Below are 25,913 nucleotides of genomic sequence, written 5' to 3' on the forward strand. Positions count from 1 at the left end.
TTCCACAATTAGGGTTTATAGTATATAGAGTACCCACCAGCTTGTGTTTCAAAAGTTTATTTATAAATCGAGGGTTTGGAGCTTATAACACTTTCTTCATTTTTAGTTTTTCAGAAACAAAATTTTTAAATGGTGGATAGGAAACAAGCTTTACCTTCAAATTCTGATTCAATCCAAAATATACCATACATCACACACATAATAAAAAGTTAGCATTTATATAGTGCTTTAAGGTTTGCAAAGCCCTTTACAAATATTACTCATTTTTAAGAGGAAAAAATTATCTATCACTTGAAATTACACTCTTTAAATTGATTCACAACCCTATTTGCTCTTAGTATCACTAACCTAGGCCTATACCATGACCCATGTGATAAACTAAGTATTCAGTTTGAATTTTAGCTATGGCTTAATCCCAATTACTAGAAGGAGAAAGGAATAAGAATGGAGATAACCTGAATCCAAAAGGTGAAAGAGGATTAGGTAGTCCTTAGAATGAAGTAGTTTCTCTGTTTCCTTTTCCAGGAAAGACTATAAAGAGGTAGGATTAATGAGGCTGGTATGAGCCCTGATGGCTAGCCAGGCAGTTAGCCAATCCATCAGCCTGCTGGGAAGATAGGCAGCAATCAAAGCATGTAGCAGCAACTAAGGGAACTAAGTTTCCTTACCAGCAATATTAAAAAGATGGAGAGATAAAGAGACATTCTCATAGAGCCACAGCAACTATGAGAGGACTGGCAGAATGATGAGGCAGGATGGGGAAAGACACAAGTGAAGCAGGTGATAGAAAAGGCAAGAAATGAAAAAAGGTTCTTGTGGTTATTAATAAACAAGACCAAAATTTCTACTTATTTTTAAAGAAGACTATATATGGGAGACTATATTGTACTCATTACTCCATTTCAAAGACATCTAAATGAATAAAATTTAAAAATAACTTGTGATATGAAACTTGTTTTTATATTCATTAGCCTAGCTAAGAATCAAACTATTCAACCTGAATACTATATACATAGAATTCCTATCAAGATATTTTATAATCACAGTAAATTCAACTGCAATATTTTCAAATCACTTTATTAAAACCTCATGTAAAAATCTTTAGTGTGTCAATTAGCTTAAGAGAAATGTTTTTGTTTTTCCTTTAAATAAATTAGTTTTTGAGAGGCTAGTTATTAGAATGAATTTTATTCTTCTTACATATCAAAATGTTTGCTAATTTAGCACATCTGCTGAATTAACAGACAAAATAGAAAAATCAAAGCTGAAAGGATCATACCAATGGAACTGATTTGGAAATTTAGGTTAAAATAGCTAAACCTTTAAAACTGTCTAAATACAAGCATGCAACTTTTTCAAAAATCATTTTATTATTTCAAATCATGTAATTTGGAACTCTTTTAAGTAATAATATCTAACAAGGATGATGTGGCAACTGTATGCAAGGTAACTTCTAAATGCCAATCTGAAAAGGAAAATTCACTGTCTTGGCACGTTTTTATGTAAAATATTTTCAAGTGGAATTGATTCCTTTGCTTCTACAATCTACTTTTCTATGATATTATGCAGGAGAATTCTCATCACACGCAAAAAAATCACCCACACAAAATAGGCATCACCTCTTGATGACATCATATCCAAAAGTCTAATTAACTTCATAATTTAGAAAAATGAGGTTAAAGATTCACAGAATACTTGACAGAACTTGAAAATGATGTGATCCAGAATGACTAATTAAATATTTTAAACTTTAACCTCTTGATACTATTTTATACATATCCTTGACTCACAAAATATTTACTAGCTGTTGTATATTAATCCACATATAGTATTTTTAATCTCCAAAAAATACTGTCTAATATTCAAGGGCAAAGTCTTCTTTAAATGAGTTCTTGTTTTTGGGTCTAATAAATATGCTGTATATTATTATAACTACTGGAAAAAAATTTTAAACATAGTTTTCTGAAATTATTTACTATCTTTATATAATGAATTTCACAATTCCCGATTTTTAAAAAAATTATTACACAACTCTGTTTAACACTTGTCTAGATAGTAGATTTCTTTCAAAATCTCTCTTTTTGGTTTATTTTTGAGTCAGATGGAGTTAAATGACTTGTCCAGGATCACACAGCTAGGATGTATTAAGTATCTGAGGGCAGATTTGAATGCAGGTCCTCCTGACTTTAGGGCTAGTGCTCTATCCATTGTGCCATCTAGCTGCCCCAAATACATTTCTAAATTATTAGAATTACATGAATTATCATAAAATATTAAAAGATCTTACATTAAAGAAAATTTCAGAATGTCACTGTATACACTAATCTAAGTTCTAGTTCTATCTCACACTTCATTACTTTTTTGAAATCTAAAGAGTAACATGAAAATTTTAATATTGTTTTTGTAAAATAATTTTAAATGCTTAGCTTGACTGTAGGTGATAAGCTACTCAAAGTTCATTTCTTATAGGCCTAAAACTATTTCATCTTTTCCATATGATTCTGAAGAGTTCACATTTTAATCATGAGTTAATGTCAATTGTTTTTTCTTCTGAAAAAGTGCTAGAAAACTTCTTTTGTTTCATGAATTATTATAGAGGAGATTTTCAGTTGACAAATGTCTTTGTATATTCTTTTGAGTATCAATTCATACCAAATATATATCTGTTTCAAAGGAGGAAATGCAAAATACCTAGAGGAAGGTTAATCAACATCTATGATACTTAGTCTGACTATATCTCTCATCTGAAAATTTGACTTTGCTTTTAATCTGTTTCTTCAGTATTCATTTTTAGAAAGAAGCTGTTACCTTCTTTAAGCTTTCTTGAAGCTCAAATTACCTATGTAATAAAAATACACATTTAAATGACTGAAAACATGATAGCTTTACATGAGTTTTAGAAATCTAGACTCAGATAAATTTATCAAAGTATATTATCTCCTATAAGGTTTTTCTATAATCTTCATTAATTCAAACAACATTTTTGGAAGGCTTATTTTCTTGTCAAGTTCTGCAAATGAAATATTCTAGAATTTTTTCTATTCTTTTTCATGAAAACTTTCCAGAAAGGAGCATTTGTAACTTTCAAAAAATTTTCTTAATCAACATATGTACTGAGTTAAAAAAAAAATGTGTGCATGTATAAATGTAATGTGCAGGTTTACTTAATAACTTTATTCACATAGCATCACAGTTAACCTTTTTTCCCTGAAATGAAGTATAAAGAATAACTATGAGAACAAAGAACATTTAATGTAAAAGATACCTTTTTCTTTTGGGAAGAGTAGGGGAAACGGAACTTAAAGAACACTAAATATGTTCTCCAATATTATATTGGACCTACTTTCCAACTCACCAAGGAGAGGTACTTATGATGTCATCAAGCAGTAAAACACTGGAGTTTCTCACTTTATCAATAATGACATGTTAAATATGAAATCTTTAAGAGCTACCAGGGCCCATCTAAAGAACTTTATCTGAAAAAATATAAAACTTATCTTTAAACTACAGAAGTGGTTTAAAATTCATTCTTCTAATTCTTAAATTATAAGCAAATATAAAAAATATGTCCAGCTACCAAGTATCAAAATAAGAGGAACTAAAGAAGCCATACGTTTATTTGTTTTAAAAAAGACAAAAAGAAAGAAAGAAACCCCACCATATGCTATAATGGATGAATATTTTGTAATGCAACTACTGGGATGTATTTAGTGAAAAGTGCAAACTGATAGAAATTAAAGAAAATGCAAATGTACTCCCTCCCAACCCTCATCCAATTCCCTTCCACACACGCAACCCAGAAGCACAGATAGAAATATGAATAAAGATTTATTTCTGGAAAAAAAATCAGATACAGAAAAGCATTCACATTAAAACATATTTGGGTCAATCAGTTCATGAGTATATCAAACAAAAACTGAAAAATGTGTCAAATTGGAACATCTCAACAAACCACCAACTCCTTTTTCCTTCTCTTCATTAAATGAAGATAAAGACAAAAGTTGCCAGTAATATACTGAGAGCCTCATAGACACACGCAAAAAAAAAAAAAAAAAAAAAAAAAGTGAACAAATTACAATGTGGGAAACAATCAATATGCAAAGATTCCAATCTACTTGTTGGTGAACTTCTTTGGGGATTATTTTAAATAGGATTATTATAGGTGTAAATTCCTAATGGTAAAAAATCTTTTCTCAGTCTTGAGATAAAATCATTTAAAATTGAAAATGATTTCAAAATAGATTATGATTTTTCAGTCTCTAATGCCTATTAAATTCATCATGGAGTAATGTTATTTGTTAGAATCCAGTTAATTTTTCTTTAGTAAATTTTGGTGATTCTAGTTGAGAATGCTCATGATTTTCTGTTACAAAATTATCATTTCTAGTTTCATAAATAAATGTGAGCTCAACACCTCAAAAAGTCAAAGGGATGGTTTATTAGCTCTGTTTTGCACAATCGTGATAGAACTTTAAAAAATGTGAATACCAACCCATTTCCTGCTTTTGAGTTGCCTTTGCTGTCCGTGGTAAGCTGGGAAAGCACATAATGAGGTGCTTTGGCACTGTCAGCATCAAATATATCCATGTTGGATTCTTCACAATCTCGCCGTTTGACCCCTGGCCTCTGCTTTGGGTTTCGTTTTCGTGATTTTCGTGGTACCTCCGTGTTATCATTGTAGGAACTGGTGCTCATGTTACTGAAGTTGGAGGGAGAATCCTCTATCCACATACTGCAGCTCTGCTCAGACTCCAGTCCACAGCCCTCATCCTGGCAGGACATCCGGCTGTTATCCAGCAAGTCCTCAGGTGGCGGCGAGATGTACAGGACTGTGTGCCGCTTCGGTGTTGGCGGATGCTGCTGGACTGTGTTACCGGTTAACTGCTTTTCACTTACCCCTCTGTTACTTACCCCCACGGCTGAGGAGCAGCTCTCCACTTGCATAGCCTTGCTGTCGGTGACTGAGGTAGAATAAATGGTAGGGCTGGAAGAGGTGGTAAAGGAGCTGCAAGCACCGCCCATGGAGGAAGAGGAAGGAGCTGAAGAAGCATCTGCAGTGTACAATTCAAGAGTCAATACACTATACATATTTTCACCTATGCTGGCTAGCAGTCCCATTGAAAATGTGATTTGTGAACTGATTATTTTTCCCCAAAATGAATAGTTGGAATTTGGTAAGTTTTAGAATACAAATGCTTCAAGCAATACAAGGCCTAAGCAATAAAATGATTTTTAAAGATGCCCAAATAGCATTATTTTATTTGTAATCAATATATATATGTATATATATATTAACTCTAACTTTAATTTTAAAGTTGTACATAAGCTGCAGAGCAAGAATAAAGATTTTGTTGCCTCAGCTGGACTGATTCTTTAGAATTTAAGTCATTTAAAATAAAAAAAGAAACCCCAATGTGAAATGTATGCTTGTAGTCCATATTCAATGCCAATTAAATAATTTATTATAATAAATTTGAAAAAGTGGGACTGTGCTTAGCCACAAAATATTAAAATAAGTTTCTAACCTATGAAGCAGAGAACTACAGGTCATTTTTAATGCAGACACTCCCTGCTTCAGAGGCAAATCCTGGAATAAAAATATGAGAAAATAAATGAGAAAAGAGCTGCTGGTTATTCCAGATATCAATTATAAAATGAGAAATAGGAAAAAAAAAAATATATATATATATATAATTAACTGAATTGTAGGAAAATGGAACTGGTACCAGTCATTGCAGACCAGAAGAACAGGGATGAAAACGATTTGATTTGAAACATGCGGGGCATTCTACAAGATAAGCAAATTGTACTACCTCCAATCTCCAGAGGTTAGAAGTGGCAGTTTAAAATTACAATCTCTGAAATTAATCAGCTTTTCAATAGAGAATAAAAACCAAAGTGAAAGTTCAATCATTGGGTATTTTTCACCTATAAAGTTAGTAACAGTGCCTTGTATAAAGAAGGTACTCAATAAATATTATACTAAATACTACTGTCCACTTCCTCTCTCCTTAGAAAAGTGTTATTTCCATTAAGTGAACTCTTTCTGACATGCCTAACATCAAGTTTTAATAATTATAAATGAAAAAATTAAAATAATAAAATCTCTGGAGAGCAGTAGAATTAATTCCTATGAAAGGATTTTTGTAAAACCATTATTCTGATCTATTATGCCTTGATAATAAAGATAAAAAGGATTCATATTCTGAGTGAAAGATTTTTAAAAACTGTGGCATTTGGCAGAACAGCTCATTGAAATTTACATTTTAGTTCTTAACAGCATAATTTTTGAGGCAAACCTGTATTTTTCAGAGTAAATTAGAAGTTGTAGTCATTCCTGTAATTTTAGAAGTACTGTAGTATCTTCTATAAGAAACAAAATAGAAAGTTCATGGCCTGAAAAAAAGAATAGGCAAGACTTATTAGGCCACTGAAACTGTTGTAAAAGTCTAAAATGAATCTTTACCAATATCTAAACAGGCCATGTTTTAAATTGGAATGATAAATTTTAATTTTTTTAAAATGGGGTAATGGATAAATGGATTTGAAATTGTTACATTTAAAAGTATAAGAAATGATATGCTAAAAATTAACATTTTTATAATTAAAATCAAAGTGCCAATATTCTATTGTTAAGATAAAGAATGTATTAGAATAATTGGAAACTAAACAAAAATTACACACCCCCAAAATAATGTGTGGTTGTCAAGTTTCAAGAGCACAATAAATATGTCATTCATCAATAAGGTGCTCTACATTCAGCCACGTGGAAGATTTTCTTTGCTACCCTAAGTTCTGAAGAACCTGGAGCAGTTAGATGATACCAGTTCCATTTTCCAGAATTTATATCCTCATCAAATGCAGTAGATGAAATTGGAAAATTCAGTCACTTTAAACTGCATTCCAATTTAAAGAATTTATCCTTTTTTTGCATCATGCATTAATGCAATGTTTTCTTAGTAAATAAATACTTTTAAAGATTTTTTTAAAACTATAAAATCTAGATGCTAATGTCAGTGACAGTTTAGAAGCTGATTTGCAGCTACTTTGTGTTTAAATATGAAGTTCTTCTCTCTCATCTTTTGAGAAATATTAAATTAATTAATAACAGGGAAAAAAAAGTGTTACCTTGAACATTCCCTTCCATCTGTTCCAACTATTGGCAAAATAGATTCTATTTCTTTTTGTGTCTTCTACACTCTCATTCTCAAAGAAATACAAGTATGCAGCATGCAGTGTTTGCAAGTGGAACACACAGAGCATGCAGCATGAATGCTGTGGACTTGTATTTCGATAAAGCAGCTTTTCCCCCTTTTTTCTTAACAGTTACATTAAAACTAACACCATGCACAAGAAAATGCAGAATATGAAAATCTCAGGGATTCCTGTCCGTGACAGACTAAAAAGTCATACCTAAAAAGAAAACAAGCATGCCCCCAAAAGCAGGCCATGAAGTTTAAGATGAGGAAAAAAGGTCCATCACTTTATACAGAATTTAATATTCAAGATGTGACCTAGATTTTATGGTGAACATAAAGTTCCGACAAGTACAATACCAGAAAAATCTTTGTAAGAAAAAAATGAAATAATAAAACAATCTTATATGTAAAGTCTGTTCGAGGACAGGGATGCCAAACTGTGATATCATACCCTACATAAATTAATCTATGTACCTTGCTTGGAAACCTAACACACAATAGTTGTTTTTACCTGCAGCTTCCTGGATATACTTATTAAATAAAAGAGTATATTAGCACAAACTATAAAGCTAGAAATACCAGCACTGTCAGATAACACCAGTAAACATCTTTTAAATTAAGACATTATATAATATGAAAACCTATCCACACTTTTGCTTTTAAAATTATAATATTTTTGCTCATCCCCCCCACCCCATGTTAAGAGAACACTTGTATAATTCTTCACAAAAATATATCTATTATGTTTTGTTAGAGGTAAAGGATATCTCATATGTGGAGTCTAATACTAATGGAACCCAAATAATTGTTATATTGAATTAAATCAAAGCCAGAATGTATCACTTTTACATATTTAGGAGATACATCAGATTTGTTATTTTGTAATTTAGCATTAGACATACTACCTAGATACTATTCTATGTTACATTACTTGAAAAGGGAGGGGGAAGCAAAATTTTAACATTTCCAAGTAGTTGTTTAGTATTTTCAGAGAATACCTTCTATACCTAGTCTCCTTGCTCCTTAAATGTATTGTGATTGAAAAAAAAAAAGCAATATACCTTATACTAGCCTACTTTTAAAAACTTAAAATAATAATAATTTATAAGAAAATTATTAAAATTTGTAAAAAATTATTAAAAGATTCTTGAACTACACTCACGCATTACCAACATTCACAGCAAATAGGAATACATGAAACAGATTTTAAATATCTAGAATTTTTTTTTCTTATAATCATGTCCAAAAAGTTAGTTGCAAAGAATTTTATTTGGAGCTCTAGAAACTAAAGAGCATTTAGATACCATTTAGATAGCCTACTCCCCCCCTCCCCCCCCCGTGATTATTTGAACATTATTTTTATGAAGTTTATTAGGGAATCTTTTTAATTTTTTTTCCCTTATATAAGATTTCATTAGTTTTTTTTTTTTTAACAAATTTATGAATATCTATCTCATCTTTATTTTGGAAATGTCTTATGACTGCCCATTAAATATGTCCATATATCTTTATAAATAAATTTATTTCAACTGCCACTTTTTAATATTTCTTTCTTTAAATCATGAGACTAAAACTACTAATGTTTCTATTTCATAACAGATTTTTTAAAGTTCAGCACAGAAAAAGCTAGTGAACTTCATTTGTTAACTAATTTCTTTCAAAGAATAGAATTAAAGTTGAAAGTTAAACATTTTGTTTATTATTTCCTCATCACCCCTAAAAGAGACAAATAAATTTCTACTGATATGTCCCCTTTTATGAGTTTATGTAATCATTCTCCAAGAAGATTCATTTTCTTTGAACCAAAGGTGATTTACAGATTAAATTTATCATTTATCGCATGGCATTTCCTGTGACCTCAAAGGGCATAAATAACTAAGAATTGCTACTGTCTATACACAGGAATTTCTAATCTTAAGATGAGTTAATTCTAAAATTATAAGTGAGGGCAAGACTTATTTACTATTGGGTTCTACTTCTAGGCCTATTAATGTAAAATAAATTCCATTGTTGGCAAATAGATGTTTGTGTCTAAAAAACTAAATGCTACCTTTAAATTAAAATGCCCTGTCTTTTATGAAAGTTAGTCTGAGATATTACTGTGAATTATTTGAATTATTAGGGTTCATGCTGAAAATACAAAACAGCCAGGAGATGAGCAATTGAAGGGTAAAACCTACATGAAGCACCAAAAGGCTATGGTATTTACTTTTAGTTCTAAATTTGTTCCCCCTCCAACAAATATGAAAATGAATTTTTAAGTACTATATTGCATATAAATCAACTCAAGTTTTATCTTCCCTTAGTAGGAATAAATTCTATTTAAATATTAAGAAATGTTATGTGACATAATGAGTGGAGTGAGAAAGGCATTCTGCCTCTTGACATTCTCTAGCTTTATGACCCTGGGCAAATAAATTAAACTCTCTGTTTTTCAGTTTCCTCATCTGTAGGCTGGGAATAATAATAGCATGGACCTCCCAGAGTTGTTGTGAAGATCAAATGATTTACTATATTTGTGTCAAGTACTTTGCAAACCTTAAAACATTATATTAATACTAGCTGTCATAGTAATAACTATTATATTTTCAAAGCCTACCCTCATATAACAGATATATGCACAAATCTCTAAATATATTTTATCAGAGAACTTTTTAATGATTGCTGCTGAGTATGAAAGAAATTGTCATCTTTGTGGAATTAATCGGACTCTAGAAAATTCTTTTAGAGCCACAAAGATTCTTTAAAGCCCTAAAAGAAAAATCAAATCACTTTTGATAAGTTTTTCAATATATAGCTAAAACTGTATCCAGTGTTCCAGGTAAGCCAATAGTGGAAGGAAAGAAGGCAAACCATTAACTGTTCAGAAAGCAATCAGAAAAATAAACAGAAAAATCAACACTGGTAAATTTGGAAACAGTTTCTTGCCCCAAATCCATACTATTCAGTTAAACAATTACATATTTTGTTTTAACCTCACTTGCAACATTAACTTAAAAACAAAACATCTTGTCAGATAAAAATCAGTAGATTAGAAAGATATACTTTCATAAGAAAGAAAAAAAATACTCAGAGGAAATAATTCCAGGTTCCATACTCATGTTGCCAAAAGACGGAGACATGAACAAGAACATACAAAGTGGCTGCAAATCTGCTTTTTATTTTTTTTTCCAACACCTTCATGCCAACCTGGGTTTATTATTTTTCTTTTTCATATGATATTAATGTAAAGTTTTAAACTTTATCAAAAAGTTTAGTTTCAAATCAGTATCAAGTCACTATTTAGAAATAAAAAAGAAAGAAAAGTAGGAAGGAAGGAAGAGAGAAAGAAAGAAAGAAAAAAAAGACTTATGAAGAAGTCTGAAAACGAGACCGACCTATACCCTGGGTGAGATTGGATGGGTTAAGTGTCTCTGGTACTATTTGTCTTCACTATTGACAGACACTGTCACACAACCCACCACACGATGCCTGTCTCTGAATGGCGGAGCTAGAATGCAAGTTAAGTGTATTAATAGAAAAAACAACTAGCATCCCAGCATATAATAATAAGCAATCCAATTTACTTTAAGAAAAATAAAAGATTCTAGGGCTAATTATTTAACTTACACACATGTTAAAAAACAGTTTCAGTTTTCATCTATGACATTTATTTACATGCTGAAATAAGCAATATTTTAAACTTATAGTAATATATTTTAAATTAATCTATTACCAATAAATATTAATATTCAAATAGTTTTAAGAGACTAATTTTCTTACCTGAAATTTTAGTTACCTCATATTCACCAATACAGACACATATTTTTAGTGATATAAATGCAAGCTAATCCATAAGCCAGAATTTTTTTCCTTCAAATTGACTTGCAGCAATGCTGACATTATGAAATTAATTAAAACCACCTTAAGTATGGACAGGACCATGAATGACCTAATTGTCTTAAAAATACAAACAATATTTTTCTTGGAATCAAAAGAGCACTTTAAATTTTTTTCAGTTATTGATGTCTACCCTTCCACCCAATCTAAAAAGTCAGCTACAAACATTATCTGTAAATATCTGAGACTCAACACTAAGAAACTATTTTTAACATGATAGTTATTATGACAAGTTGTTAGCATCCACTCCTACTCTTGAATTTAAGGTACTGACTTAAAAAAAAGAAAACTCTTCTACTCTAAAGTTTATTGAATTCTTAATTCTTAGGCTTTATCCAATTTATAAGTGAACCAACCAAGTGAATAAACAGTATATTTCATAGTTAAAACACCATATTACATATTTAACTAGATTATAAGTTCCATAGTGGTAGTGGTGAGAGGTGAAATCTGAGACATTATAATGTCCCCAGACACCCAGAATTATAATCAATAAATTATAACTGATTATAATCTGTAAGAAAAGATATTATCATTAGCTATTGATAAAACACTGAGTAACATTCTAGCCTAATATCTAAGATTAAAAAAAAAGAATAATGCTTTCTAATAAACCAATCTTCAATAACTCAACTATAAAAGGATAAAGATCTACTATCGTTGCCCTTCAAAAGAGTAAAAGTCTGGCCAGATTAGAGTAACAATTGTCCTAAAAAATAAGGTTGAATTAAGAGAACTCTAGAAGAAATGTTTTTACTGACACTGAAATAGAGAAACCAATTAAAAAGGTTGTATTTCAAGAGAAAATACTGTTCATTATCAGCAATACAGAAATTTTCTAAATAAATACAGAGTTCTAACAAATTCATTTAAGTAGTTTAAATGAGGTATATCATCAGACACCAATGCCAATATTTTTGCCAAATGTCGACACCTCTTTGAATTTCTTATTCATGAAAATGTGATAAGGTAGGGGAAAAAAGTAGCACAAGTAAAAACTCTCCGAATTAGTTAAACTACTTTATTCCTGGGTCTGGCTTAGGTTCTATAATAGTGGATAAAATATTACAAACAATACGATATAGGAAAAACAACACTGGTCTTTGTGTCAAATGATTTAAATTCAAATGTGGCTACATAGTCTTGGGCAGTACACTGAACTTCCCTAAGCTTCAGCTGTTTCACATAAGTAAAATGGGGATAATACTCAAACCATTTACTTTTTTTTTTTTTTTTTTTTTGGAAAATCAATTGATAATGTAAGCTATTAGAGACTCTCTTAATATTTTTTTACAGTTCTGATTAATTAACTGATCGACTGAATAATAAAGCAGCTAAGTGGTCTAGTAGATACAGCACTGGGTCTGGAGTCAGAAAATCTTTATGTTCAAATCCAGACTCAGACACTTCAATTATAAAATAGGAATAATAATAGCACCTATCTCTCCCAGGGTTATAGTGGGGGATCAAATGAAATAATATTGGTCAAGCTCTTATAACATTACTTAGCATGTAACTGTTGCTTGAATTTTTTTAACCCATTCCCAAAATACAATGGAAAAGATAGAATTCATTAAGAAACTATGATATAAGTTTACAGACTATACGCTTTCTGGATTCTATTTTTAGTTTACTGCTTAGCATCTTCAAGCTTTTTCTCTTAAAATCCAACTTACTATATAAGAAACTGAAAATTAATTTTCATACAGATCACCACTTCCACATGGCTACTTAGTCCTCTCTCTTTTCCTTATCTCAAGAACTTGGTTAACTTGTTAAAGCTCTATACTGTTCATTGCTCTAAAGTCCCTTGCCCCATTATTCCAAGCCCCACAATCTTTGATTTCTCTCAAATAATTTTTTTAAATTACTACCTTTACTCCTATTCTCATGTTGTAAGTGGAGAAAGATCACAAAACCATGCCACCTAGGTCCACCAATTTATGATTCATAAACTCAACTAGATCCTCACCCTAATCCTAGGCCAAGCCTCATTTTGTCATTGTTTAGGTCCTAATTAACTCATTGTGAATGTAAATAGCATATTTCTGCTTTGGCTAGAAACCCTGAGGGTCTTCCACTCCCAGATTCATTCATTCATTTACTTATTTAATTTTTTTTTTGACTAGATGAAAGAGGAGATTCTTTGCCTCAAATGCTACCTAGCCTTCATCCCTGAATGAGTGCAGCTTCAATCAAACTGAGACCTGTTGAAAACCTTAGCTTAAAAAGGCCTAGGTCTCTCATTTCATCCAGGGTCATCTCCAGTCATCCTGATCTATACTGGCCACTGGACCCAAATGGCTCTGGAGAAGAAAGTGAGGTGACCTTGTCTTCCCTTTTTTCCCTTGTCTTCCACAATATTTCCTTCCTTCCTTTTCTCAGCTGAGAACTTTGCTCATATTTCCATGAAAAAATTAATTCACCTAGAGTTCACTTTTCTCTCCTTTTCATCTCAATTCACTCAGGTATCTTCCCTCATTATCTCCTTTACTTGTTTGACAAGAAGTAGTCTTCTACATATACCCTTGATCCATTCCATCTTCTCAAGAAGACTGCCACGTAATGAACTGAACCAGCTGCGCCCAGAGAAAGAACTCTGGGTGATGACTAAAAACCATTACATTGAATTCCCAATCGCTATATTTATGCCCACCTGCATTTTTGATTTCCTTCACAAGCTAATTGTACAATATTTCAGAGTCTGATTCTTTTTGTACAGCAAAATAACGGTTTGGTCATGTATACTTATTGTGTATCTAATTTATATTTTAATATATTTAACATCTACTGGTCATCCTGCCATCTGGGGGAGGGGGTGGGGGGGTAAGAGGTGAAAAATTGGAACAAGAGGTTTGGCAATTGTTAATGCTGTAAAGTTACCCATACATATAACCTGTAAATAAAAGGCTATTAAATAAAAAAAGAAAATAAAAAAAAAAGAAGACTGCCACATATCAACCATCATCTCCCATTATTTTGAATCTCTCCCTATATATTGGTTTAATATATTGCTGATGCTTAGAAATACATTCCTGTCTCTTTCGTCCTAAGGGGGAAAAAAACCCTTTATTTCATTGGACTATGCTGTTCATTATCATCCTAAATCTCTCCTTCCTTTCATAGCTCAAGTGCTTGAGAAAGACATCTACAATTGGTGCCTCCACTTCCTACTCTCTCTATGTTAAGAGCTTATTATTTAGTTAAAACTGCCCTCTCCACTTCTCAATGATCAGTTCCTTTCCAGATTTCACTGGTTTATTGGGAGCCTCTAAATTCTGTGATTCTGATCACCACTACCTTGTACTGGGTACTTGCTCTTCTCTGATTTTTCTAAGTATTCCTCTGTCCTGCTTCTTCTGCCTTCTTTCAGATGGCTCTTTCTCAGTCTTCTTTGCTGGATCTTCAACCAGGTATTCTCCACTGAATGTGGCTAGTCCACAGGATTCTGCCCTTAGCCCTCTTCTCTTCTCTTTCCATATGGTCTTGTTTGATAAGTTCAGCTCTTATCATCTCTATGCATAGGACTCTCAATTGTTTCTATCTAGTGCTAGCTTCTTTCCTATAAGCTAGGTGACCCAGTGAATACAGAGTCAAGGCTGAAGTTAGAAGTCAAAGATGATCCTGAGGTTAAAAACCTGGATGACTAGAAGGATGGCACTACCTTTGAGAGAAATCCAGAAGGGAGTAAATTTTGGGGGGAAAACTAAGTTATCCTTTTAGATGTAATGAGTCTGAGGTGTCTACAAAACTAATAGCTCTAAATGTCTAAGCCAATGTAGGAGGGCCTAAGACAGACCCTCAGACCACACTCCCTTAGATATAAAAGGCTCATTCATCTAGAAGTAGCAGATGTCATCTCAGAGGGCCAGTTGCTCTATCTCCTCTCCACACTGTAGAAAAGTAAGCCCTAGGGAAGCTCAGTGACCCATCACGCTATAGCACTATAGCACACTGAAGATAGCTTGTTCTTTTAACGCTAGAAACAGTTCTTTTCCCATATAGCAGGGGCAGCATGATCCAATGGTCCAACAAGGGAGACTGAATGGAAAGGTGACCCCAAAGAAGAATCCAGAGAGAAAAGATCCTCCAGGAGGAGAGAGTAGTCAATTACATCAAATGTTGTAGAGATTGCAGATAATAGTTGTAAAGAAATGTATTTGTGAAGCATGATTTTAACTTCAGCAAAGTTATTAGTCACCTTTGTAGAAAAAACTATACTAATATCTAATTTTTTTTGCATATACATATACAAATCTACATTATAAATTATACACATATAGATATGCACATCTGCATATTATTGCCCCAGACAGAAAGTAAGTTCAAGAGTAGAGACTTTCACTTTTTTTATCTTTGTAATCCCAACACTAGGGCTTGGTTATTATACTGATCAATGTTAAGTTTTTCAAACATCTTTCTTTATAGATTTACTATAATTGCTTTTCATTATTTCTTATGGTGAAGTAATTCCAATACATTTATATGCTCCAATGTATTCAGCTACTCCTAAACAGCCCATATCAAGAGGCCATTTACAGCACTGCCTTAAGATTCTAGTTGGTTTCTTTTTTTCTCCAACTCTTTTCAATTTTTTTCTTGTGATTTTTTTTCCTTTCCTAGTCTTATCCTCTCTCTTCAGTCCTCCCCACCTTTATTCTTGTTTATTTGTAAGTCTGATATATTTTTACACTGAAATCTATGTGTTCACAAGTCAAACGTCCCATTGTTGCTCTCAACAGTATTAGGGAAGTCTGGAAGGAAGGAGAATTGATAAATTCTAGACATAATTGAGTTTAAGCTGTCTCCTGTACATACAGCTCAAAATGTTTGAAATGCAGTAGATAGTAACTGAATCCATAGGAGCTAATGAGATCACCAAGTGAAGAGGGGACAGGACAGAATCCTGAAGGTCACCTACAGTTAGGCAGTATGACCTGGATGATGATGCTGAAAAGAAGACTAAAAAGGAGCAGTCAGATAGGTAAGAAGAGAACCACGAGTGATATTCTAAAAATCTAGGGAAACAAAATTATCAAGAAGAGAGTGATAGTGCCAAAGGCTGCAGAGAGTTTTTTAAAAAAAGACTGATACCAAATTTATCAATTAAGAGATTACTGGTAGCTTTGGAGAGAACAGTTTCAGAGGACAGATGAGGTCAGATGTTGGGCTCTAAAGGATGAAGTGAGAGAAAAAATAGAGGCACTTATTATGGTCAACTTTTTCAAGGAATTTGGCTACAAAGGAAAAAGATCTCTTCTTTATAGGATGAATAAGCAAGGATGGAAGGATCAAATGAAGATATTTTAAAGATAGTGCAGACAGGGTACCTTGTAGGCAGCAGGGAAGGAGTCAAGAAAGATTGAAGAAAAGGGAGAGGGCAGGTAAAATAGAGGGAGAATTTGTTGGAAGAAACAAGATGGAAGGAAATTACTTGTACAGGTAGAAGGTAAACCTTGGTAAGCAACAGGGCCACTTCTTCATGTAAAACAAAGATGAAGGAAGAAATAGTGGCAAAAGGCATGCAAGTGATATGATATGAGGGAGTTCACTGCAAATGGCCTCAATTTTTTCTGTAACATATGAGGTGGCTGAGAAAGTGGAAGAGGGGAACCATGAAGAGGCCAAAAAAGAATGAAAATGTTTGGAAGAGATACTATTAGACTATAATTGGGAAAGTAAAGCTGATCAGGAAGAATGATTCTACAAAGTATTACAAAGGCAAATAAGAAACAATTCTTATTCATTTTATTTCTATAACAGCTAATACTGGTAGTGATATTTTATTTCAAGTTAAATGAAATAATGGATCATATAATCACCTATTCTACACTTATTTCTCACATATATTATGTACACAAGTATAAAGAAAATAAATACAAGGTCATATTTGAATAGGAATAAGGATGAGGAAAGGCACCACTGAAGATGTGGTATTTGAGCTGAATTTTGAAGGAAACTAGAGATTCTAAGAGGCAAAAGTTAGGACAGAACACATTCAAGGTATGAAGAGTGGTCTATGCAAAAACACAAGAGATAAAAGTAGAATGTCATGTATTTTAATGAACAACAAAACTGACAATTTGTATGGTCTATGGACTATGTTTATAGAAGCAATGTATAATAAGTTAGGAAAGACAGGTTAGAATTAGGTTTTGAATGATTTTAAATGAAAAAGGAACATGTATTTGATCTTAAAATTATTAGAGTGTCACTGGAGTTAATTGAATAAACTTATATGATATCCTCAGTGCCTAAAACAGTGCCATATATTTAACAGGAATACAATAAATTCTTACTGACTGATCATACAGTTCAAAATATTCTTTATCATCAAATCCTTCTTTTGCTTTATTATGAAATGCTGTATATTCCCATATTTGTCCATCTATAAATGAAATGTGAACATACAGGTAACACAGAAGATTTGAAGTCAGAAAGACTCAAATTCAAGTCCTGCTTCACATACTTATTGTCTGTATGATTCTGGAAAGCCACTGTAAGGTTTGTTCATGTTCAAAAAGAATTAAGAGCACTTGCTTCACAAGGTTATTGTGAGACTGGTAAAAGATAATATGGAATTATTCTTATTATTAAAATCTCAAAATAGTCAAAGACACAGGATTATTACTAGCACATAGATGAGACAAAGTACCCTGTTTTCTTCTCCAGGGGTTTAGAATTGTGGAATTGTGGAATTTTTAGTCAATAGACATTTCTGAATTCCATTATACTGTGAGCTTTGTGAAGGCAGGGACAGCCTCTTTTACCTCTTTTTATATCCCTAGAACTTAGCATAGTGCTTGGCACATAGAAGGTGCTTTTAAAAATATTTATTGATTGCCATAATATTATTATTATTATTATTATTATTTTCATTTATTTATTTATTTTGCTGAGGCCATTGGGATTAAGTGATTTGCCCAGGGTCACAGCTACGAAGTGTTAAGTGTCTGAGACCATATTTGAACTTGGGTCCTCCTGACTTCAGGGCTAATATTCTATCCACTGCATCACCTAGCTGCCCTTCCCAAATTATTTTTATGCCTAGGAGTTGCCAAAAACTTTTCATGTATGTCAAAAGCTTCCCTCAAGAATGCTCATCTCATGATAATTAACATACAGATGTCTGAGACTAGCTTAAACAAAACGGATGTCTTGATAAACTTTATTTTAACTAAACTGAAAACTAACTAGAAATATCTCAAACTGATTTTTAGCCCAAATAAGTACAGAGCCAGGAGAGATTGTAGGACTATATAGCAAGAGTTAGAAAGGAAGAATGGGAGCCAGCTAGACCAATAGTCCCATTTTACAGAGAAGAAAATCATTTCAAGGAGGACAGGGAAATTGTCCAAGGCCACAGCATAGTGACTGAAGAGGGTTTTGAACCTGTGTCTTCTGATTCCAGAGTCACTGCTCTCTCCATGATAGAATACTACCTCCCTTTGGCAAATCTTGCCATCTCAGATGGTTCTGAGAGCTTCTCTACTTTCTATTCTGGACATTTATTATCTAAAAGATAGCAAATATTTATGAATGAATAAGTAACTTTCTGAAAAATCATCTATTTGTGGGTAAGATTTGACCTGCATTTGAGATACAGGGAAAATAGAAATTTACACCTATGATCAAACATTGATTCCCTAATAGCCTTCAGGTTTAATTTTGGAAAATCGGATATAACATATTTCATGAAAGAAAAAAATACCATGGTTCTCAAAATATACTTTACACGTCTCTCAATTAATTTCAAAAGTTAAATAAAATGTGCCCAGAATTATTTTATTTAAAAAAGGAAAAATCCAAATTGACTCAAATATAGATGCTTTTTAACATACATAAAATTGCATTACATAATAGATTCCTTGCTATAGTACAATGTCATCAAATAAAGATACTAGTACAAATCACAGTCTGATTCTATAGAATCTGGCCTTAAACAATGTGCTAAACCTCCCTTTTAGTGAACCATTAAGTAAAAAGCACTTTTGGTTCAGAAAGGAAAGAAGAAAATTGCAATGCCAATCTGTCTACCTCATTTCCATTACCTGATCATTTGGCTCCCCGTGCATGCATGTTTTATGTAGGTGAATGGTTTGGAAGTTTAACTTAGTTGTTTTTTGTAGGAGGGGTAGGTTTGGTAGCATGAGGTAATTAGAATTGAGGAAAGTAAAGGATAACTATAAATCAAGATAAGATAAGCTCAGTTTACCTATCTGTTTTCCCTTAAAGTAAATGGCAGTCAGGATCTTTTATTATTCAATAGATGTTACTATGTATCTAACTTTTACAAATGTATTATTCCATAAAGCTAAATGTAATAAAACAAAAATCATTATTTCTATGTACTATCCAACAGTCATAGAAATTATGTTGTCATATAAAATATTTCTTTAAAAAATCATTAAATTAAATTGGGAGGGGGGGATAAATGGAGTCGTTTCAATCATGCTCAACTCTCCATGACCTTATTTGGGGTTTTCTTGATCAAGATAGTGAAATTGTTTGCCATTTCCTTCTTCAGTTCATTTTAAAGATAAGGAACTAAGGCAAGCAGAGTTAAGTGACCTATCCAGGATCACATAGTAAGTGTCCGGGGCAAGATTTGAACTCCTATCCTCATGATTCCAGGGTCATTACTCTACGGACACTAAGCCATCTAGCTGCCCCAGATTGCTTCTAAGTTAGTGTTATCCACTCAATAAAGGTACTTTTTTCCTATATTTGTTTTATGGGTGTTGATACATGAAAGCTTCAAATAGCTGCTATGACAAGTTAACTAGCATACCATGACTAATATATTGGGCCAGCTAGATGGCACAGTGGATAAAGTTGAATCTAGAGAACAAAAGACCTGAGTTCAAGTCTGACTTCAAACATTTACTAGCTGTGTTACCCTGGGCAAGACACTTTACCTCTATCAGCCTCAATTTCCTCAACTCAAAAATAAGGATCATAATAGCACCTTCCTCCTACAGTTATGGTGGCACTCAATTATGGCATATAGTAAGCACATATTGTATAAAAAGGCTATTATTTCAATGGTCAAGAGAATTTTTGGATCAGGAAAATCCTGCTACTAATGAAGATTGACAACTCTGAAACTGATATGGACTTATGGAATTGCCCAAGGCATAGAGCCAGTAAGAGGCAGAGGCCACATTGGGGCCTAGTCTCTAAGCACTATGCCATAATGCCTTTTCAGGATCTACAGAAAAGATGGGGGTGGAAGTTAGAAGAAAGTGACAATTTATTTATGCCTCAAATTTCTCCTCTGCAAAATAAAGGTAATCTCTTCATTATTTAGAGGACCTAGTGAACCTTATATAAATGTGAGCTCTTAATGTCATTGTAAGTCTCTATCTGTAATCACTCTAGTCCAGGTCCTCATTTCCCACTTACTTTCCCCAATGATTGGAAGTTTTTTAATTGGTTTTCCTATCTCTTGGCTCTCTCCTCTCTAATCTGATACCTTTCCTATATGATTGCCAAAGTAATTTTCCTAATGCTGACTTCAAAACCTTTAATGCTTATAAAATCAAACACCACCTTCTTAAATGCCACTCAAAGCTCCTCCCAATCTGGTTCCAGCCTCCTTTTCCCATTTTACGGTTTACTGCTATATTTGTGGTTGTTCAATCATTTCAGTCATACCTGACTCTTGTGACCCCATTTGGGGTTTTCTTGGAAAAATGACTAGAGTGGTTTGCAATTTTATTTCTCTGATACTACTATATAGACAATCTGTATTCTAGTCAAATTGGACTCTACATAGTTCTCCAATCTCATCATTTACTCTAATGATTGTATTTTTACAGCAGTCATTCCTTTTTTTACTTATTTTTAATATACATTGCTTTATGAATCATATTGGGACTGAAAAATTAGAGCAATTAGAGCAGAAAAATTCCCCTCTCATGGTAAAGGGGGGAAAAAAACAGAAAAAAGAGGCGAACATAGCATGTTCATAGAATATTAATTTACATTCAGTCTCCTTAATTCTTTTTCTGGATGCAGATGGTATTTGCTGTTCAAAGTCTATTGGGATTGCTTTGTATAACTGAACCACTGAGAAGAATCAAGCCTTTCATAATTAATCATTACACATTCTTGCTGTTACTGTGTACAATGTATTCCTGGTTCTGCTTGTTTCGCTCAGCATCAGTTCATGTAAATCTTTCCAGGCCTTTCTAAAATCAGCTTGTTCATTATATATACATATAATATTCCGTTATCTTCATTATTACCCAACTGATAGGCATCTACTCATTTCCTAATTCTTTATAGCAGCCATTCTTAAAATGGATCTCTATCTCTAATTTCTGCAATCTTTTCCTTCTTTCAAAGGCAAAAACAGTGCTACCTATTTCATAAAGCTTTCCCTGAGCTCTGAACTCTTAAGTGTTCTCCCTCTAATAATTTCTAACAAAATGACTAATTTTTGCACTTATCATTATATACAGTACAGTTGTTTCTGAATTAGTCTTATCCATGTCCTTCATTTCAAGACTTCAGAGGAGGGGCTGTCTTCTTTTATTTTTGTAATCCCTATACCTAGTACAATGCATTGCATGTAGTGAGTGCTTAATAAACATCAAATTAAGAGGAATAAGCATGTCAACATTTCTATAAGTGAGTTATTAAAAGTTATACTCTATAAATTAAAGGGTACTCTAAGATTTAAAATTTAGATTCACATTTTTAAAAAATCTACTGACATCTTTGCTTGAATATTTCTCCCTTTCACAAAAATAATATGACTTGATAAATATGTGTTTGTACATACTGCCAATTCAAGACAATTTTATTTGATAAAAAAGAATGATTTAACCATTTTTGAAAAACATTTTATTTTGTTTTTTCTCTTTAAAAAGTTAAATCAATGTGAAGGATTAAAATAATTTTAATGGTGACATAAGAATCTGACTCTAAGAATGATAGATTAATTATTGTAGCATCTATCTTACTGATCTTTAATGCCAAAAAGGTTGAAAATACCTGCTTTCTGAACTTTTCACATTTTTTGCCTTGATGTGGAGTTCTAAACTCTATATGTCTTGATACTTTTATTCTTGGTCACCTTTTTAATTATGTAAGAAAGTACTTAAGTTCATTTGGGTAGTTTTTCTTTTTAGAAAAAGAACTATTTACTTAGGAACCAACTATTTTAATCATTAATAACCAACAGAACTATATAAAATTGTTAGCCTAAGGCTTCTGCTTATTACAGTATTGGACTAATTATTCCTATAGTTGCTTTGGCATGAAAATATGAAAAACTAAAGAAGGTCTTAACAAGTAACTTCATTTCATAACAATTAACATAATATTCTGGATTGTGGATTAGTGTCCTATCAGTACCATGGGAGGAAAAAAATCTGCATTGGTGAATCTGAGAAATACAATGTCCATTTAATAATCAAATATCAAAATATAGTCATTAATATCCATATCTCAAGATTTAAAAAATTAATCTAAGAGTATTTATAAAGTAAAATCTTTATGGCAAAACTAGAAGTCTGTTCCCATCAGGCTCTTGTACATGACTGCTCCTTCAAAACTCTTTAAGAATTTATAAGTATTCTCCTTTGACTTCAATGATTATTTTACAATGGCTTAACAAATTCATATTTAAATTATTTAGATTTTTCCTAGATATCCTGTCTTACATAAACAAAAAACGTTAAACGATAAATAAAATGAGGGAAATCAAGTTGGCACTAAAATTTATCCTTCTGGTAATATAGTTATCAGTAAAGATATAATTAGTATCACTTCAAACACAAATGGCAATCAAGTGATATTTATATTAATTCTTAAAAAGAATAATATGTCCAGTTTAATGTAATTCATCTACCTTGAAAAAATTTTTGGTTTTTTTTTAAACCAATAACATACTGGAATTTTAGAATAAAACATGATGAGTTTTAAAAATTAAAACAAATAGAATAACTCTGCATATAACTATACTGTCATGATTTTCTTTTCCAGTCTTCCGGTCATCTTTATAGCTAGGAACTTATTAATTTTCTCCTTTACAATTCAGCATGCTTCCTTTGGTTCAAATCTCTTACAACTCTCATTTGGCTTTAATCTTGCTTGAAGAAATCTTTTTTTCTGTACAACTTGAGAAAATTGACATCTTATTAACTGTCATAAGAAGTGTTTCAAATTGTGGGAAGTAGGATAGCACAACAAGATAAAGAACATTGGCTGTTAAGTCAGAGGATATGGGACTTCAAATCCCTACTTGGATACTAACTACCTCTGTTACCCTGGTCACTTATAACCTTATTGAACTGGGCTTTTTCACCTATAAACTCAATTAGCTGGAAGAAGCCATTCTCTGAAGTCCTTTCTACTTCTAGACATAGGACACTATGACCCAAATTCGTCTCATTTAATTTTATTTTTAATAAAGTCTTTTAAAAAGAAACTGAAATTTTGGAGTGTTATTTTTTTGTTGCTGTTGCTGTTGTTTTTGTTTTTGGAAAGAAAGATAGTTTTGTTTGTTATGTTTTACCAAAAACTCCATTCATTTAGCTCTTAATTTTGTAAAATTTATGCCAAAAAGCATAGAGGAAACAGACTTTTAGTTCTAGTCAAACTCATATCTTTACAAACAGTCTCAAAAGATATAAAAGAAATCAGTTAGTTAATTTCTACCTGTGGATTTAACGTGACACCATTAACAAAATTTTAGTGATTTCTTTCACATTTTATGACCCCATACAATTTTAATTTTTTAAAACTATTATTCAATTAAAATAGCTACATTTGTGAAAAAATATTCAAAAAAATTTTAGAATTCAGTGGATACTTCACCAGTATCATCTTGTAAATCTAATTACTTAAAAGTTTGATGGCACACAATTAAATCCACAGAATCTGTTAGAAAATGCCTGACAACACATGAACAGTGAGCAGTGCTGTAAAGTTTCTTTGCCATATTCAAAGTTTTTTTGATCCCAACCAGAAGTATTTTTACTGCACTACACAGATCAATGGAAGGCTTTTGTGTACAAGGTAAATACATTTTAAAACCACATTAAAAAGCTCTAAGAACATCAGTAGCATCCCATTTGCAAAGCAACTTTCTGCTTCCTTGTTCTCTTTCCCATACTAGCAAACTCTATTTAACACTCCCTTCTGATGGACTTCAAAGACCATTTTAAAGACCGGAGGAACTAGACTACATAAGAAATCAATCCATGAGGAGAGACATAAGAACCTCAAGTATATGTATTGCTTTAACTTTTATAAATCAAAACCACTTGATCTCAATTTTACTCAAGTTGAATGAAAGCCATGTAAAGCAATATATTAAAGAAAGAATCCACATACTAACTTTGCTAGTCAAATCTTTATCATAATTTGCTGTCTGCTCTCAATCTTTTTTTGGAATGTTAACTGAAATATTGTGCCAAAAAATAAGAGAGCAATAAGGGGTTTTTATTTATATTTAAAGCATATGATCTAGAAGCTCATATAAATATAAACTAGATGAATTTCAAATGCATTATATATTTGTACAAGTCTTACATTTAATTCTCTACTTATTTTAATCTGAATCTAGTGAATATGAAATCATGCTATCCTGAGTTACACATACATTTTAATATGCAATGAAAAGGTTATAGTAACATGCTACAAACAGAAAAGAGATTTGAGTGCTTTACACCCTGAGTTTCTCCAGGTCATGCAAAACATTAATAGCATTGCCTTCCTTTAAGCTAATAAAGACCATCATTGAAAAAAAAATACACTCTCAAACACCATTTTCTATCCATAGCTTGAAATTTAACCTTTTATGTGCAGTGATAGTTATCGTCAAATTAGTTTCCATATTTGAAGACAGGATCAATTACAGACAATGCAATTTATAGAAAGACAATGTGAAAGATGTCAATCAACGAGCATTTTATCAAGCGCTTAGTTTGTGCCAGGCACTGTTTTAAGCACTTAAATTTTAAACAATACTGCTTGCTTATAACAGTATATCGTTTACATGAAGCAGATGAACTAAAGAAAATTATATGGCAAAAAATACATGTTAAAACCTTTTAAATTAAACCCTCAGTTATACTCCATGATGATCTTTTTGATCCAAACTTTGCCAGCACTGTTCATGTGGGGCAGCATAGTATACATAACTTACAGGTTTCTTCAATAAAATAAAATGAAATGCATACCAGCAGCAACTACAGCTGGAGGAGGCGAGCCTGCCTCACCGCCACTTGTCTGACTCATGGATGCTACAGATGTTTCTCTAGATGGAGGTAACTGTAACTCCTTTGGGAGAAGATCATAGACAGATTCTGAGGGGAAAAAAAAAGCAAAAGCAATTAAATATGAAATCAACAAGATTATGTCCTAAAGGTAACAGAAAAGGAGGTAAAAATTCTACTTCTACAAAAATATTTAGAGTGTTTTTATATATAAAGCCAGAAAACTGGAAGCAACCTATGAGATTGGAAAATATCTGAATAAATTATAGTATATCTGCAATAAAATATGCTATTATGACATAAAAATCACAAATGTTTAAAAATAAGTATAGGAAAGCATATGAAGTATTCCAAGAAAAGCAAAACAAGAGTTCTATTCACTGTTTACAGCTGTATAAAAAAACAAGCAAATAAGCACACAGATAAAATGAATTCAGAAAAAGATAAAGAATTTTTATATATTTTTTCAAAAGTTTAATTTTTTTTTATCAAAATGTAAACATTTTGGAGTTTATTATTTTATTTAAATTGGGGTATATAGTTTTGTAGGAAATTTCTACAAGTGACCTAAGCTGGAAATGAACTGCTAAGACCACACTAGAAC

At 32.1% G+C, this 25,913-nt stretch overlaps 1 protein-coding gene across 8 annotated transcripts in view; it reads right to left on the reverse strand.

The window, feature by feature from the left end:
• The window catches only part of NFAT5 (nuclear factor of activated T cells 5), a 121,376-nt gene that overhangs the window by 41,636 nt on the left and 53,827 nt on the right, over nucleotides 1-25,913 (reverse strand). For 2 of the 8 annotated variants that reach the window (XM_031950077.1, XM_031950078.1), the window contains exons 2-3: nucleotides 25,274-25,399; nucleotides 4,493-5,051 (exon numbers count right to left, since the gene is read on the reverse strand). In XM_031950077.1, the coding sequence (XP_031805937.1) occupies nucleotides 4,493-5,051; nucleotides 25,274-25,399 (685 nt within the window). Of the gene's footprint in view, nucleotides 1-4,492; nucleotides 5,052-5,525; nucleotides 5,588-6,299; nucleotides 8,520-10,576; nucleotides 10,690-25,273; nucleotides 25,400-25,913 lie in introns of those variants that run through there. The other 6 variants (XM_023495145.2, XM_012540406.3, XM_023495143.2 and 3 more) reach the window with 6 other exon arrangements.

The sequence above is a fragment of the Sarcophilus harrisii genome, chromosome 2 (assembly GCF_902635505.1).
Source record: "Sarcophilus harrisii chromosome 2, mSarHar1.11, whole genome shotgun sequence".
Lineage (NCBI taxonomy): Eukaryota > Metazoa > Chordata > Mammalia > Dasyuromorphia > Dasyuridae > Sarcophilus > Sarcophilus harrisii.